At 37.5% G+C, this 16,403-nt stretch overlaps 2 protein-coding genes, 2 long non-coding RNA genes, 1 other non-coding gene and 1 pseudogene across 7 annotated transcripts; 4 read left to right on the forward strand and 2 right to left on the reverse strand.

The window, feature by feature from the left end:
• Positions 1–4,401: 4,401 nt before the first annotated feature.
• On the reverse strand, positions 4,402–5,480 carry LOC109128788 (uncharacterized). Its single transcript, XR_002035101.2, has 3 exons — positions 5,094–5,480; positions 4,837–4,913; positions 4,402–4,733 (listed from the first exon to the last, which is right to left on the reverse strand). It is a non-coding gene; the product is annotated as an uncharacterized LOC109128788 (long non-coding RNA).
• A 1,268-nt stretch (positions 5,481–6,748) lies between these two features.
• Positions 6,749–7,750, forward strand: LOC147928826 (uncharacterized). Its single transcript, XR_015579630.1, has 2 exons — positions 6,749–6,981; positions 7,281–7,750. It is a non-coding gene; the product is annotated as an uncharacterized LOC147928826 (long non-coding RNA).
• A 206-nt stretch (positions 7,751–7,956) lies between these two features.
• LOC104742628 (putative plastid-lipid-associated protein 12, chloroplastic) lies at positions 7,957–11,144 on the forward strand. Of its 2 annotated transcripts, none has more exons than XM_010463642.3 (11): positions 7,957–9,239; positions 9,330–9,383; positions 9,493–9,567; positions 9,656–9,778; positions 9,848–10,039; positions 10,126–10,209; positions 10,298–10,390; positions 10,481–10,534; positions 10,602–10,681; positions 10,754–10,861; positions 10,967–11,144. In XM_010463642.3, the coding sequence occupies exons 1-11, from the start codon at positions 8,940–8,942 to the stop codon at positions 11,037–11,039; spliced, it is 1,236 nt and encodes a 411-aa protein (XP_010461944.1). In that variant the 5' UTR covers positions 7,957–8,939; the 3' UTR covers positions 11,040–11,144. The 2 variants fall into 2 exon arrangements, 1 of the variants encoding a protein (XP_010461944.1); XR_015579628.1 differs by having other exon boundaries at positions 8,858–9,239; positions 10,121–10,209.
• Positions 7,987–8,705, forward strand: LOC104742626 (protein CHLORORESPIRATORY REDUCTION 41, chloroplastic). The gene has a single exon (XR_015579629.1). It is a non-coding gene; the product is annotated as a protein CHLORORESPIRATORY REDUCTION 41, chloroplastic (transcript).
• Positions 11,145–11,571: 427 nt separating the features above from the next.
• Positions 11,572–12,872, forward strand: LOC104742629 (AP2/ERF and B3 domain-containing transcription factor At1g51120 pseudogene; annotated as a pseudogene). The gene has a single exon (XR_015579632.1). The product of XR_015579632.1 is annotated as an AP2/ERF and B3 domain-containing transcription factor At1g51120 pseudogene (transcript).
• LOC104742630 (non-structural maintenance of chromosomes element 4 homolog A) lies at positions 12,838–15,347 on the reverse strand. The gene is made up of 7 exons (XM_010463644.3): positions 14,898–15,347; positions 14,707–14,787; positions 14,343–14,595; positions 14,156–14,246; positions 13,601–13,817; positions 13,423–13,514; positions 12,838–13,329 (listed from the first exon to the last, which is right to left on the reverse strand). Exons 1-7 carry the CDS (start codon positions 15,133–15,135, stop codon positions 13,087–13,089), a joined length of 1,215 nt encoding a protein of 404 aa, XP_010461946.1. The 5' UTR covers positions 15,136–15,347; the 3' UTR covers positions 12,838–13,086.
• Positions 15,348–16,403: the final 1,056 nt, after the last annotated feature.

Consider the following 16,403-nt stretch of genomic DNA (forward strand, 5'->3'; position numbering starts at 1 on the left):
TGCCCGGATATCCTGCTCAATCTCTGATGCAGTCTCAACCAGCTCTGCACGTGTAGCATAACTACGTCTTCTACAATGGACCCTCAAGTCATCACGAAGAGCCCTCATAAACCTCCTGATCTGGGCCTCCTCAGGCTCCATAGCCCGACCCCCATAACAAAGAAGTCGACTGAACTCCAAGTCTAGCTCCCGCACTGACCGTGTCCCTCGAGACAACTGAAGGAACTGCACCTCTAACCGGTCCAAAGCCTCTCTAGGAAAATACTTGCGGTTGAACTCCAAGACGAAGTCAGCCCAATTCATCTCCCTCTGCACTCTCCTAGCAGCCACTGATCTCCACCACACTTGAGCATCACCACTCAAATGGTGGACCACTATATCCACCCAAAAATCATTAGGACATCTCAGAGTATGGAAGTTACGTTCCACACTCATCCTCCATGCATCTGCAACAGTAGGGTCTGTACCACCCAAAAACCGCTCAGTCCCAAGATGTGTCATCTCCTTGAGCATGGACAAATAACGTCCATGTGCTCCTGCATCCGCAGCCACTGGCTTCCGCTCCTCCGCCACTACTGGTGGCACAACCTGACCCTGAGCCGGTACCACAGCTGGCAACCGCTCTAACACCTGTGCTAGCAAAGCCGCAAAATCAACACCAGGGACTCCACCCGCTGGGACTCCCACACCTGGGACCCTAGCACCACCGGCCACTAGAGCATCAACACCGCCCCCTCCGGCCACACTCACAGAATCCCCCAGAACATCCTGCGACTCGCCATCACACTCAACTGTCACACTCTGGTCCTCGGTCTCACTAATCTCTGGGACTCTGCCCCTACCACGACCACCTCCGCGTCCATGACCACGACCAGCAACAGCACCATCTCTAGCCATCTGCACTACCATGAACAGAAGACTAAGCAAACAAATTTCAATTATAACACAGAAAACATAAACTCACCGTGGAATCACACAATAGGCTCGAAGAGGATATTCTAGAACTCCATGCCACACACAATTGACTAACTCACATAATCAATCAAAGCATGCAATCCAAACATCTACAGCACAAAGCCTATTGAACCCAAACCTAGAACCGTAAGGGCTCTGATACCAAACTGAAACGACCCGACCAGTTTTTTTTTTTTTAATAATAAATAATAAAATATAATATAATAAATAACTACAACATGTGGTCTCATACCCACTAGCCACCTAACCACGAAAACAACCAACAACAGAATAACAATACTAATATCCAATAAATATAAATAACCAATAATCAAATATAACCATAATCCAATAACCAATCATCAGGAACATGAAATCAGCAACCTAGCAATGTTTCTAATGACCCAACTCTAGCAACCTAGCAATGCCAGACAACATCCAATCGAGTCCCTAGAACATCTTCCTCTTCATTGCCTGGATTCCACGATCACATTTTGCCTTTACCTGCACCACAAACACATATTGCAATGCATGAGTATTTAATAAACACTCAGTAAGGCAATCCTCTCATCTACTGGGCTATACACACAAACAATAGAGTCATCTCTAACCATCAAACAACAATCAACAAACAACAAATAACAAACCAGGACTCTGCGTCGACCGACACCAACATGCATCGACTAACACCAAATGGGGATGCATCGACCGACACAGGGTTGCATCGACCGATGCTCGATGCACTTGCATCGACCTACACTCGCACTGCATCGACCGACGCATGCTCGACATAACACGAAAACCCTAAGGTTTTATGCGCCGTCCTCGCACTTGCATCGGCCAACGCAAGATATGCATCGACCGATGTAATGCCGAGCATCGTGTTTTCCCCGAAGCTTCTCGCCGGATCTTCGTTCCTACAACCACAAAACTCGATCCCTAACCACAAGAAAGCTTCCTAACGTCCAAAATAACGATCTAACAAGTCTAACAACACACAACAAGCACATTAGAGAGTTCTCTACCTTAGATAAGCCATGGTCCTGCACTTACCTTTGCCAAGACGAAACTGAAACTCAAACAAGCAAGAACACACTTCCAGGAAGCTCCTACAACGATCTCAGCTACAGATCTCTACAGGAACTGCCTCAAATCACCCAAAATCTCCAAGAACTCTCAAGAACTTTTTCTCTCTTCTGTTTTCTCTCAAAAACGGTCAGTCTCGACTAATGAGACAAAAGAAACGATTAAGGATTTTTCCTTCTCCCTTTGCCCAAAACGCAGCGTTTGACTTAAGTCAAAACGCACAAAACTGAACCTGCATCGACCGATGCACCTTCTGCATCGACCGATACAATCTCCAAACCGGGATTTTGGTTCATGGATGTTACAAGAAAAGTGTTTTTCCAACCTAGAAGTTTTCCTCTTGACTTAAACAAAGACATTAAGTAAAATCTTGAACCAAAAGGAGTCTGTTTAAAATGGACACAAAATATATATATTTGATTTAATTACTTAGACCATCTCCACTAGAGCAACTCATATAAGTTGCTCATAATTAAACTAATCATATAATTAATATTAAACTAATCAAGGCAATCCATTAACAACTTTAAACAAAATCACTCTTCCACTAGAAAACTCCTATCAAGTTAATTAATAATTAAAATAATAAATTTTAAAAGAATTGTTTATTATTTATCAAATTTTAATAAATTATTTAATAATCCAAAATGACAAAACAATTCATTCAATTACTTATATTACATCAAAAAAAGAAAACAAAAATATTTTACATAATTGGGAAATATTAAACATGTTTTACAAAAAACGAACATAAAAATATATTACATCGAAAACAAACATAATACACTATATTTAGTTGTTAATAATTGAAGTACAAAGTAATAAATTTAGAGAAAATTATTAATTTGTATAGTAAATTTATTTATTTAAAAAACATTTAAAAAAATCACACCTTAAGCAGTGTGATTTGGAAGAATTGTTTTTAAGAAAAAGGAACAATTCACATAAAACAAATGTCAAGGCAAGTATAGAGCTGGGTAATGTCGTCCAACTGCCTTCACCACATGAGACTTCCCACACACAGACACATGTCGATTGTGAAGTAACCTTCGTTGTAGAATGGTATAACCATAGCCATTGGTAGGGGGATAAATCGAGCCCACTTTAGTCCTACAGCATCCTTACACCGTTCACAATCACTGCTGCTGCAAAGAATAAGTAGCAGAGCATGAGGCAGTGTTTGGGCAAAGCAGAGCTTCGACTCCAAGTATAGGCATGTCTATGTAGACTAGGGCGTAGAAAGCGGGATAGGCGGTCACGCCAAAGTCTGGGAAGGCCTTGTAGAATAGCCAGAAGACGCAAGGAGATATCACACAGCCCATTGCAGTTCCAATAGCTTGGCTCAATAACATTGATCTTGGTGAGGCTAATGTCATATAACCGGTTTTGAAATCTTGCATAAGATCTGAAGCTGTTGATCCAAAATATCATAAATCCTACAAATCCTCCAAAATTCTAATTTCAATACACTTTAGTCCTACAGCATCCTTACACCGTTCACAATCACTGCTGCTGCAAAGAATACGTAGCAGAGCATGAGGCAGTGTTTGGGCAAAGCAGAGCTTCGACTCCAAGTATAGGCATGTCTATGTAGACTAGGGCGTAGAAAGCAGGATAGACGGTCACGCCAAAGTCTGGGAAGGCCTTGTAGAATAGCCAGAAGACGCAAGGAGATATCACACAGCCCATTGCGGTTCCAATAGCTTGGCTCAAGAACATTGATCTTGGTGAGGCTAATGTCATATAACCGGTTTTGAAATCTTGCATAAGATCTGAAGCTGTTGATCCAAAATATCATAAATCCCACAAATCCTCCAAAATTCTACTTTCAATACACTTTAGTCCTACAGGATCCTTACACCGTTCACAATCACTGCTGCTGCAAAGAATACGTAGCAGAGCATGAGGCAGTGTTTGGGCAAAGCAGAGCTTCGACTCCAAGTATAGGCATGTCTATGTAGACTAGGGCGTAGAAAGCGGGATAGGCGGTCACGCCAAAGTCTGGGAAGGCCTTGTAGAATAGCCAGAAGACGCAAGGAGATATCACACAGTCCATTGCGGTTCCAATAGCTTGGCTCAAGAACATTGATCTTGGTGAGGCTAATGTCATATAACCGGTTTTGAAATCTTGCATAATCTCTGAAGCTGTTGATCCAAAATATCATAAATCCCACAAATCCTCCAAAATTCTACTTTCAATACACCCCCCCTCCCTTAGTTCACTTAAGATACAAACTGTATATCGATCTAAGAAACAACCACTTTAAACAAACTGTATCTTATATATAAGGAGTAGTGGATCTCATGTTTTTCCAATATCAAGTGCGAGAAACGAGATTGACTTAAACCTTGAACATTTACCTTTATGGCAGAAAAAGCTTGGCTTCATCGGCCTGTGTCCATCTAAATGAGTTTTAGAACTCTTGTAGTTATGAAGAACTGATGGATTGAGATTATCCATCAACCAAACAAAGATACTGAACTGACTTGCAGTTCAAAAGTTGCAGAACAATTCGATTTCAATATATTAAGGTGAAATGCGAACTAATAACACTGGCAGTAGCAAGAATATGAACGAAACATATGACACAAAGAATGATAGATACAACGATCTATAGAATTAGAGCTCACCTTGGCTCTTGTATTTCTCATACAGATGTGATAGCTCGGAGTAATTTGATGATGTGAGACCACTGGTTTGTTCATGGAAACACAATCTTTAACATCATAAACCTCTACATGAACAATGAACAGAAGAAATCGCAATCAAGATAATGAAGAAAGAAAAAAAGTTACCATCTTGAAGCGACATTGACGATCAACATAACTTCCCCCTTGAATTTGTTCAAAGCAACATCATTCCCATCAATGTCCTGCCTCCAAAATACATCTCAGTTTTTTCAGATTTAGTAGAATCAATCATAATAACCTAACACTCAGTAACAATATGAATCAGTAAAGATGAAAAACTTGAGGCTTTGTTACAAATTTGAAGATTCCCCCAATTTAGTATAGAGTAGACACAACCCTAAACAAAGAGTAAGAAGCAAAACCTTAACGGTGAAATCGTGAACTCTCTTCTCAGCAGCAGCTCTAGCTTGAACACTGAAAGAACGAGACTTGAAGAAGAACCCATGATTAATCAGGGATTTTAGAGAAAACCCATTACTCAGATTCGTGAAATTGGATATTCCGGTGAAGAATTTGAAGGAAGGGATGTCAAAGGTTGAAGATGAATTGGATCTGGAACTATGGATTGATTTTTCCGGTTTCCAGATGAATCGCCTTCGATTCGCCGTCTGGATCGAAAGAGAAGAGAGAGAGAGGATCCGAGAAGAAAGAAAGAAGAAAATGGGAAAAAAAAATTTCCTTTTTATATTTACCCATCCACAAATCAGTACGTCACGTAGGGTTGCTCCTGGGTTGCTCAAATTATTTCCTATATAATCGATTCTCGATTTAATGGACTGAAAAATGAGTTTTTAATTCGGTATTTGGGCCCCAAATGGAAGAGCAACCATGAGAGCAACTTCCACTGCAGATGCTCTTAGACCATGTAAAATGGGGATGTTGAATAAAAATTTCAATTGCTTAATCGATGCAATGAGGCTGTTCAATTTTTTAGAAAACACATGTGGATTAACCAGTTGAATTTTCAACTGGTTAATCTGAAGAATATGGGACATGCATTGCCACATGGCAAGTTATGAGAGGAGAAGATGGTGAGTCTCAGAATAGGAATTGTTTTTTTCTCTGTGTGGAAACATTTCTTTTATTCTGATTGGTTGATGATAGTTTTGTTAATTTTTTTTCTCATCCTAATTATTTGATCTCAATTATTGTATATTAATCTATTTTTTAAAAAATAAAAATTATACCAAAATTCATCATTTTAAAAAATCTATAAATAGAGACTAGTCTTGTTTCATTTGGACATAGAAAAAAAACATCAATTTTTAATAATAATTTTCTATTATCCTTATCAATTCTTTTTGTCTGTTTAAGCTTATTTTTTTTACTTGCAACAAGAAAATTAATTTTAATTATAAATATTATAATATTTACTTTAATTTAGTTTTAATCGATAATTATTATTAAATATGTAATCATAAATCATAAAAGAAAATAAAAATATAGAAATATTAAATGGTAGGGTAAGGTGTTGAATTTTATTAAACAAAACTATTGGAGAGGTTAAAATTAAATTGAGTGCTGAATGATTAGGCGAAAGAAAGAGAAAATAATTTAGAGTGTTAAAAAGTTGAGGTGTTGAATTTGATATCCATTGTACATGGTCTTATACACTACGAAATAAAATAATAATTTCATTTCTTAGGTCATATCCAATGGATAGAAACATATTAGGTTGCTCAAACATAATATTATATTGTTTTTAATTATTTATTTAAATTTTAAATAAAAAATAAAAAGTTAAACCAATAATAGCTTAACACATGTTTAGCAACGTTTCTCAAGTTGCTCCATTGAGCAACGGTTCAGACTCTGTCTCCTTCTTTCAAATTTTCTTTTTTTTTTTGCTGAGAAACCCTTCTAGCACCTCCCACTGGATTTGCTCTTAATGTAATCTTACTTATATTTTTTTATTAAATACTTGTGGAAAATCATATCGAGCTCTTTTTTATATAAAATATTCTCTTTCTAAAGACAATTAGGTTAACCGCCTCTAAAGTCTCGATTTCTCACCTTTGCCTCTCCGGCGGCCACCACAGCGCTGTGAGAGTGCTCTCTAGATCTTTTCCTGTCTTCTCTTTCCTTTATCGTTAGTTTTATTTGGTGAATTTTGGCCTTCGACAGAGAAGTTGTTAGTGAACTTGGGTTGTGAAAGGGTGGTCTTTGCAGAAGCAGTTGAGGGTGGTCAGATCTACTCGTTTTGAGGTTCATCAGAGAGGATGATGCCGGATCTGGTAGATCCACGGTGTGGTTCGTCTAATAAATCCAGCCTCTTTACTCTCCTCGACCTATATCTATATCTGCTTTTGTGCTTGTTATCGTCTCTATGTCGTCGATGTGGTTTTGGGTGGTCTCTTGTTAGTTTCCCTCAAGCCTTCATCTTTCGTTTGCTATTTCTCTCCTTGGTTCAACCTTTGGTTTCCATCTGGGTTGTTCCAGTTGTTTTGATTTGTCTGAAGTTGATGCTAGTTTCAAAGTTTACAGATTGTCCTATTCGGGGTGGAGATTGCAGTGAATGATAGGCTTGGCTCCTTGTCTTTGCTTTGCAGATCGGGTAGAGATCTGAAAGTGTTTTGTAGAGTTCTATCTAGACGAAATTTGGTGGCGCAAGGGTCGTTATCGTCGTCGCATCCGGAAGTGGTTGAGGTTTTTCTAGTGTCTCGCTTGCCGGGTTATGAGTATCTTTGGTTTGGAGAGGTCTGCTCTCATCTTGATAGGAGAAAGTGGTTGTTATCTTTGGTTTGCGGAGGACATCATTGATAAATCTCATTCTTAGGATTTTCAGAAGAAGAAGTTGATTTGTTGATTTTGAGCTACCATCTCTCTGAAGATTAAAGTCTTGTTTGTTGTTGTTCTTAGACCTTGGTTGCAATCTCCTTTGTTTTGAGGTTTATAATTTTTGCTTTGTATTGTTAATGTTTCTTGCTTTCAATTTAGCCTCCAAGAACTTTACTTCCGTCCGTCGGCTTAGCTTCCCTCTTTTGGGATTTAGACTCTAGAAATATTACTGTTTCCGCCAGTTTAAGTTTGTATTTCATGTATCTTTCAAATTTATTATCAATAATATCAGATGACAAAAAAAACCTTGTGGAAAATCTCATCAGAAAACGTAATACGATTTACGAAACAAAAAAAACGACGCGACGTTCGTTTTTGAAACATTTAAACAACGTGATGGTAAACTACAGAGAAGGCCTTATCATCCTCCAAGCCTCTACACACTACACTATTCGTTGAAGCTTCAACTTAAAATCAATGGCTTCGACTTCTACACTTCTTCTTCAATCTCTCTCTTCTACTAATCTTCACATCACAGTCCCAACAAGAACATATAGCGTCGTTCGTAGAACATTCAAATTTACAACGAAATGTTCATCAAAACCAGAGCCAAAAGATCAGTTCCTCGATCTCACGCCCGCACCCGAATCAATCAACACAACAAGCGCAGAGAAGTTCCCAATAGAGAAACGAAGAAGATCAGAGATCGTACGAGACAGAACACAAAGAGGGATCGAGAAACCAGAGCCACCAAACTTCGAGATTGGTTGGAAAAGAACAAAAGAGATCAACTTGGAGAAACCTAAAGGGTATGTGATAATGGATTTTTTAGAGAAGTTGGAAGCTTTAATGGCGAGAGATTTTGGTTCAAAGGAGCTTTTAGCTATAGCTGGTGAGATAGTCGCAGAGAGAGCTAGAGAAGAAGCTGAGGTTTTGAGAGATGAAGGTAAAGTTGAAGAGAGAATGGTCACTGAGCTCTTTAGGGTTTTGAAGTTGATGGAGATGGATTTAGCTATGGTTAAAGCTTCTGTTAAAGAAGAAACTTTGAATGAGAGGATTGAACAAGCTAGAGCTAGGTGTAGACAAGCTATTCTTGTTGCTAATTCTTTCTAATTCCTTCTTCTTTTATTTATATTATTACACAAAACAGAGCTTCATCATCTATAAAAGATCTTATTTTTTTTGGTTCTGGATTATACACATTGGATTGAAGATGATAGAAATCAAAACAAAGATTCATGCTTTTGGTTAATTTTTGAGTAAAGTTTTTAATTAATTGAGAAAATTTGACTTCCACTAATTTCAATTTTTTAAGATATATTATCACCAAGTCTCATGCTTTATTGTAAACCACACAATCATAAAAATGCAAACTTTATAGTTTAAACCATTCAGCGAAAGCTTCACAAGACAAGCGCAAGACAGAAACAATGGTGGCAGTCAGATTCTACACTGTAGTAGAGATGTCACTACCATGTTTATGTCCTTGCCCATCATCATCGCCGATTTCAATATCATCGTCTTCTCCGAGATACCATCTTCGTAACACAGCAAATAGGAGATTACATTCATCCAGAAACTGTAGAACTCTGCGCATAAGTTGTTCATCTTCCTCCACTGTCACTAACCAAACAGAACAATCCTCTTTCAACGATGCTGAGATGAAACTCATTGACGCTTTGATCGGGATTCAAGGCCGTGGCAAATCCGCTTCTCCTAGACAGCTCAATGTATGATAAAAACTTGAAATTTCTTTGATTTTTCCGGCATGTTTTCTTGATTCAGTCTCTGATTTTGAGAAACATTTATGTTGTTGTTAGGATGTGGAATCTGCTGTGAAAGTTCTTGAAGGTTTAGAGGGTATTCAGAATCCTGTATGAATGTTTTCTTGTGAAACCCTTTTCATCATCTTCAAGTTATCAAAACTCTGTTATGTTTTGTTCTTTGACTGACTCATTTGGTTGTCTTTTGGGGAATGTTTAGACAGATTCTGACTTAATCGAAGGCCGTTGGCGATTGATGTTCACCACAAGACCTGGAACTGCATCTCCAATCCAAGTCAGTTCTTTATCATCATATTCCCACTTTTTAGATGATTGTAGTTTGTATGTAAAATTGTAAATAATGGAATGATTTGTGTCTGCAGAGAACATTTACAGGAGTAGATGTGTTCACTGTGTTTCAAGATGTATACTTGAAGACAACAAACGATCCTCGTGTTTCAAACATTGTTAGATTCTCTGACATCATTGGAGAGCTAAAAGTTGAGGTGAGCTTCTTCATTCAAGTCTTTTGCATCTAAGACTCAGAAATTCATGCTTATTTGTTTCATCAACAGGCAGCTGCGTCGATCAAAGATGGGAAACGGGTTTTATTCCGTTTCGATAGAGCTGCTTTCTCTTTAAAGTTCCTTCCTTTCAAAGTTCCATATCCAGTTCCTTTTAGACTTCTTGGTGATGAGGCTAAAGGTTGGTTAGATACTACGTATTTGTCGCCTTCAGGAAACCTTAGGATTTCAAGGGGAAACAAGGTAGATAAGTTTCTTGATTCTGAAATATTGATAATGATATAGCTTTATAGTATTTTGATCCATAAGGAGATATATCTTTAGCGCAGGGGACAACGTTTGTTCTTCAGAAAGAAACTGTACCTAGGCAAAAGCTGTTAGCCACCATATCTAAAGACAAAGGAGTAGCAGAGGTAATGTATAATGCATCTGATAAACCTGACAACACAATTGATATTTTGGTTTTGAATGGAATTAATGGATCAGTTAGTATAACTGCAGGCTATAGATGAGTTTCTTGCGTCTAATTCGAATCCGGTGGAAGATGATTACGAGCTTTTAGAAGGAAGCTGGCAAATGATTTGGAGTTCACAGGTCACTTCTCTGATAACTTCAGTTTTTGTTTGTCTTGAACAAGCAACTTATTCGTTTTGATAAGTGATTTGTCGGTGTTTGTGTTTGTAGATGTTTACAGATAGTTGGATTGAAAATGCAGCAAATGGTCTTATGGGAAGACAGGTAAACACTTTAGTAAAATGTCTTAAGTAGTATTCAGTTGCTTCAGCTTGTTGAGGATTTGATTCAGATCATCGACAAGGATGGGAGGATAAAGTTTGAAGTTAACATCATTCCAGCATTTAGATTCTCCATGAAAGGCAAATTCATGTAAGTGATCTCTTTGAAACTTTTTTCTTTCTGTGATCTTGTTTCTTGATTGGTTTCATGAACTATCTGCAGAAAATCAGAAAGCAGTACATATGACTTGAAGATGGACGACGCAGCTATTATAGGCGGTGCATTTGGATATCCGGTTGATATAACAAACAAGATCGAGCTTAAAATTCTGTAAGATCTCTCTATCTTCTACATTTACAACTGATGATGATGAACCAAAAATGTTGGTTTCTTGCTACTAATACAAAGATGCTTGCTTACTTTGATGTTTTGTAGGTACACAGATGAGAAGATGAGAATCAGTCGAGGATTTGATAACATTATCTTCGTTCACATCCGAGAAATTTAGCTGCGTTACGTTGTTGTTCTATGCCCTTATTTGAAAATGTGAAAAAATTAGCATGTAAGAAACTGTCAAATGTTTTTAACAACAATGGAAGGTGATGGTTTAACTTTTTTGGATGTATAACAAGAACCAGAAAAAACAAGAAAACCACATGAGAATGATGATGATTATATGTGTTTCGCTACTAATGTCTAAATTAAGACAAAAATAACCTTAAACAAAAAAATGGAAGTTTTACTTTTCGCTCCAGCTTGCCTTGATCATAAAACAAATGTTCAGTAAATATTTTATTTCTACCGAGAAAATACGAAAATCTCATTAAGAAAGGAAACTTACCACTAACAGCTTCTGGTGACATTTAATTACTCTGTAAATTCCCATTTTCACATCACAGAGAAAACTAGAAATAACAACAAGAAATGGAAACTGTAACATTCTATTTGTTAACAAAAACAACAGAGAAACATAATACTGATTTTTCCAGGATTTGCTCCCTTCAAATACTCTTCCTTATTTTCTTCTATTTCTATTTTGCTTTTTGTTCTTGCGAAGATCTCTCTCTCTTTCTCTGTTTCGTGTTTTTTATTTTATTTTTGGGTCTTTCTTGATTTTGTTTTGTTAATGGATATGGATGAGATGAGCAATGAAGCCAAGACAACGACAGAGACTTCGGGCTCAAGTGATTCAGTCTTGCCGCTCATGAAACGCGTGAAACCTACTGTGTTTGTTGAAACGACCACGAAACCTCCTGCCTTGTCTAACACGGTGGCAACAACGAAATACAAAGGAGTGGTTCAGCAGGCGAACGGTAATTGGGGTGCTCAGATTTACGCGGACCATCGGAGGATTTGGCTTGGAACTTTCAAATCCGCTGCTGAAGCCGCCGCTTCTTACGACAGCGCATCCATTAAGCTTCGAAGCTTTGATGCTAACTCGCACCGGAACTTCCCTTGGTCTGATTTCACGGCCCATGAACCGGATTTTCAAAAGCCCTTCACGACAGAAGCTGTGTTGAACATGATCAAAGACGGTTCTTATCAGCTCAAGTTCAGAGACTTTCTCAAACTCCGATCTCAGATGGTGGCGCGTATCAACATCGGTGGATCAAAACAAGCTCAAGGTGGAGGAGGAGCAGATCAAGAATCGGACAAGTGTTTCTCTTCCGCGGAGCTTTTTCAGAAGGAGTTGACACCGAGCGATGTAGGGAAGCTGAATAGGCTTGTGATACCTAAGAAGCACGCAGTGAAGTATCTGCCTTACATAAGCGATGATCACAACGAGAAAGAAGAGGGCGAGACAGGAGGAGCTGTGGAAATAGACTTTTACGACAGAGCAATGAGACAATGGAAGTTTAGGTATTGTTACTGGAAAAGTAGCCAGAGCTTTGTCTTCACCAGAGGATGGAATGCATTCGTCAAGGAGAAGAATCTCAAGGAGAAGGATAGTATCGTCTTTTACAACTGCCATGTCCCGAGCAATGCCGAGACATTAGAAGGCCAAAGCAACAACTTCAAGATGATCGATGTTCATTACTTTTCAGGCAACGGTTTCATGGTTCCTGAGGAAGTCAATAAGACGGCTCAGGAGAGTTCTGATGAAGAAATGAAGACAGGAAACGTCTTTAGCTCAAAGTTAGAAGATGAAGAACCCAAACCAGAGGAGAAAAAGGGAGGGTTTATGCTGTTTGGTGTTAGGATACAATAGCAACTTTTGTTTCTTAGGGATTTTAGCACTATGACTTAATTAGAGTTTGGTTTTTGCTTTGTATTTTACATAGTCTCTTTATTTACAGACTTGGTGCTTTTGATTTTAATATATAACATTACTTAGAGTAAACGTCTCTCTTGAGTAGATAAAACAAGAAGTAACGCCAAAAGAGAGGCTTTAATGGCTTCTTTTAAGAGTTTAGACAAAGCCACTGGCACTGCTAAAAGCCTAAAAACCTACCATGAACAAAACACTGCTAACGAAGACATTAACTTAATGTCGCAAAATGAAGCAGAAATAAGAGTTACAACTCTCTCTCTCTCTCTCTACTCTATATACTCCTTTAAGATGAGGTGAGTCTCCGCTTACATCTCCTTCGAGTTCCATCACCCTTGATGTCAGGAGTATCTTCTACAACAGTTTCTTCTTGAACAACCAAACCTCGGTTTCTCGATAGTTTTCTTATTGGTGTCGTCTGAGAATCTTGTGTGAAATCTGCTGGAGCAGAGGGACAAGATGATGAAGCGACTGCAATTTCCCTGTGTGGCATTAGCTCCTCACCCAGTGGAACCACTTCAGACATCAACTGTTCGACATATATTATCACCAAAAAAATCACACTTTCAGGACATAATTAAACAATCGAGCGAGAGCATGAAATGAGATTCTATTTTATTACCTTCCAATCTTTGAAATCTAATCTGAACACAAAATGGTTATAAGTGACTTCACCCGACATCACCAGTTCTGCAGCAGGTCCGTTTCTTGGTACTGTTGACAAATTAGAATGATCAAATATTAAGTGAAACAAATCAAATATCAAAACCAGACAGAAGAGAATGGACTTGTGATCTTACAGGCGAAATGTGAACCACTTTTATCGACAATTATCTCAACTCGTCCATCTTTAGCCAAGAAAGATAGAGCGAACAAATTCTCTACAGTCTGTGCAAATGACCACCTGTTGAGCACCAAATTCTCAAGTCGCACGCGCTTCTTTCGCCCCAAGATGGTAAACATTATTGCCATATTCTTGTCTGTATCAGTCTTCTCTTCTGATTGTGTATCATCTACCTGGTAATTGCAATAAGTAATACAAATCAGCTTCTTTATTTGTTATCCAAATCCTAACTACATAACACAGTCAACATGTTTCAGAAAAACCATCGCATCATATTTCACAGCAGAAACATTGCAACATAGCCTCTACAAAATTCATACTCGTAAACGCACTAATCAGGCTGAGATAAAAAAAAAAGCGCTCAAAGAATCAAGGTAAGGAGATGTGAAAGTTAAAGATGTGCAGTCACGACTCACAAAGGAGTATAGGACTAGAGATACTACAAAAGTGGAATCAGTTCAATATTGCTCATAAACTCAAACAAAATGGAGTCTGCAAAATATTTTATTACCTCATCTGGACGAACGCCTTCACCAAGCTTTGTACGTTTTCTGTTAGCAGCCCTCTTCTTTTGCTTCAGTTCAGTGTCCATAGGTCCCAACCTGGTCCCAAAAGAGATTCAAAAAAAACTTTGTTTAGTCAAAATATCCTCAGCTGTGGCAAAGCCTTTGCAATAATATAAAGTTATGAGAACTCACATTGTTGAACAACCACATGATACTAAAACGGTAGAACAGACAGCAACCCCAAGATCCTTCCACTTCATAGACACTTGAGCAGTCTCATCAGCATCAACTTCCAAAGAACCCTGACCAAACCCACTGATCAAAGCATTAACAAACTCAGCCGGTGAAACCCCATGAGAAGACTGAGACTTCACAGATGTCATTAAAGTGTTTGCTATATCAAGAAGTGCCTCTGCATCAGCAATTTGCTCCCTCGGCTTCCGAACTGCAAGTTGTAACCAAAACCCCAAAAAGGAAGTCTTTTTTTTTAGCAAAGACAAAATTGGAACTTTTCACATACTAACACAATCAACTTGAAATGAGACTTAAAGCTTACCGTGCTGGTGCAAGTTTTCAACTTCATTGATAATTCTAGTGAATTTGTCTGAATCAATCCTCATCAAATCATCTTTCGAATCTGCAAACAAAGAAACGTCAGAGAAATCACCCAATAAAAAAAAAACCCTAAATTGAAAACAAAGTTGGGGGAAACGAATCAATGGACATAAGAGTGGAGTAAATGTTTACCGCTGATTTTGGTCTGTAGAGCGAGATACTGAGATCTGAGAATTCTCCGATCAGAAATCCCTTGTTCTTCTTCCTCCTGAGTCGGAGGAGGTTCGTCGATACGTAAGGAGCCATCTCCGGTTTTTCTCTGTTTCTCCTTCTTCACAGACCTCAATCGCTCGGGCTCTTCGTCGTCGGCTTCTCTTCCGCCACCGCTGTTCCCGGTGGCTTCCCTTTCTCTCTTCACCGTCCTCTTCATGGTGATTTCAGAATTATCGAACAAAGGAGAAGCGAAACGAAGAAGAAGAAGAAGTGGAAAAAATGAAATTGAAAACCCTAACGGCAGATTGAATTTGGGGATTTTTGTTTTTTTTTTTATATATTTTTTAGGGAAGAAAGAGAAAATTTCGATGATTAATTTCCCGCCGAGTCCATAAAGTCATTATAAAACAATTTAACAAAAGCTTTTCCAATTCCAATGAACTCTCTCACTCGTGTTCACGAAGCTTGGCTGCTTGGGTAGGGCCGAATCAATTACGGTAGTTTTTTTGGGTTTGTTTGTATATTAGTACATTTTTTAAATTTAATTGGCAAATTAATATATTTATTATTTAAAATTAGAAAAATAGGTGTTGTGTAATAAAGAATGTGTGAGATAGGAGAGATTATGGGATATAGGCTTAAGTGAGAAGATTACCAAAAAAAGGTATGTGTATGTGGGTGAGAAATAAAGTTTTTTTTCTTTAATCATAACTGTTCAAATAATTATTAATATATATATATATTTCTTTTTTAATTTTTTTGGATACAAAAAATCTATGTTTTTTCTTTACAATTTGATATGAATTTTATTTAATAATTTTAAAATATATTATATACATCTTTTGTATCCGTACTTATTTTGTGTACAAATGTCTATACATCTTATTTAAATGTACAGACACACATTATTAAGTGTACAAATGTAATTTGTACAAAATCATTGCAATACAGATATCTGAAAACTTAAGAATTAAACAAATTACACAAATTACATCTGTATACTTAATAATGTGTACAAACATTTGTACACTTAATAATGTGTTCAAATGTGTGTACAGACATCTGTACACTTAATAATGTGTTCAAATGTGTATACAGACATCTGTACACTTAATAATGTGTACGGTATAATATTTGTAAAAAATATTTAACATTATCAAATAAAATCATCAAACAAAATGCATATCAACTTATAAAGAAAAAAAACATAGATTTTTATACATTTTGAAAATTTTAGAAAACAAAATTTAATTAGCCAGCATTTTTTTTTAAGATTGTATAGAGCATATATTAAAAAAAAAAAAAAAAAATCAAAGACTCAATGGCATGTGTTATAAATATGAAATGTTGATGAGAGTTAGAAAGTCTTGTGAATAGTAGAAAACAGTAAAAAATATGGAATTTGCTAATTGTAAATAGTGATTGTACTACTTTTATAATTATGTTTTGAAAACTGTCTAAAATGCCAAATATCTCTTCTTCTTT

Source organism: Camelina sativa, chromosome 14, assembly GCF_030686135.1.
Source record: "Camelina sativa cultivar CO46 ecotype springtype chromosome 14, ASM3068613v1".
NCBI classification, from domain to species: domain Eukaryota; kingdom Viridiplantae; phylum Streptophyta; class Magnoliopsida; order Brassicales; family Brassicaceae; genus Camelina; species Camelina sativa.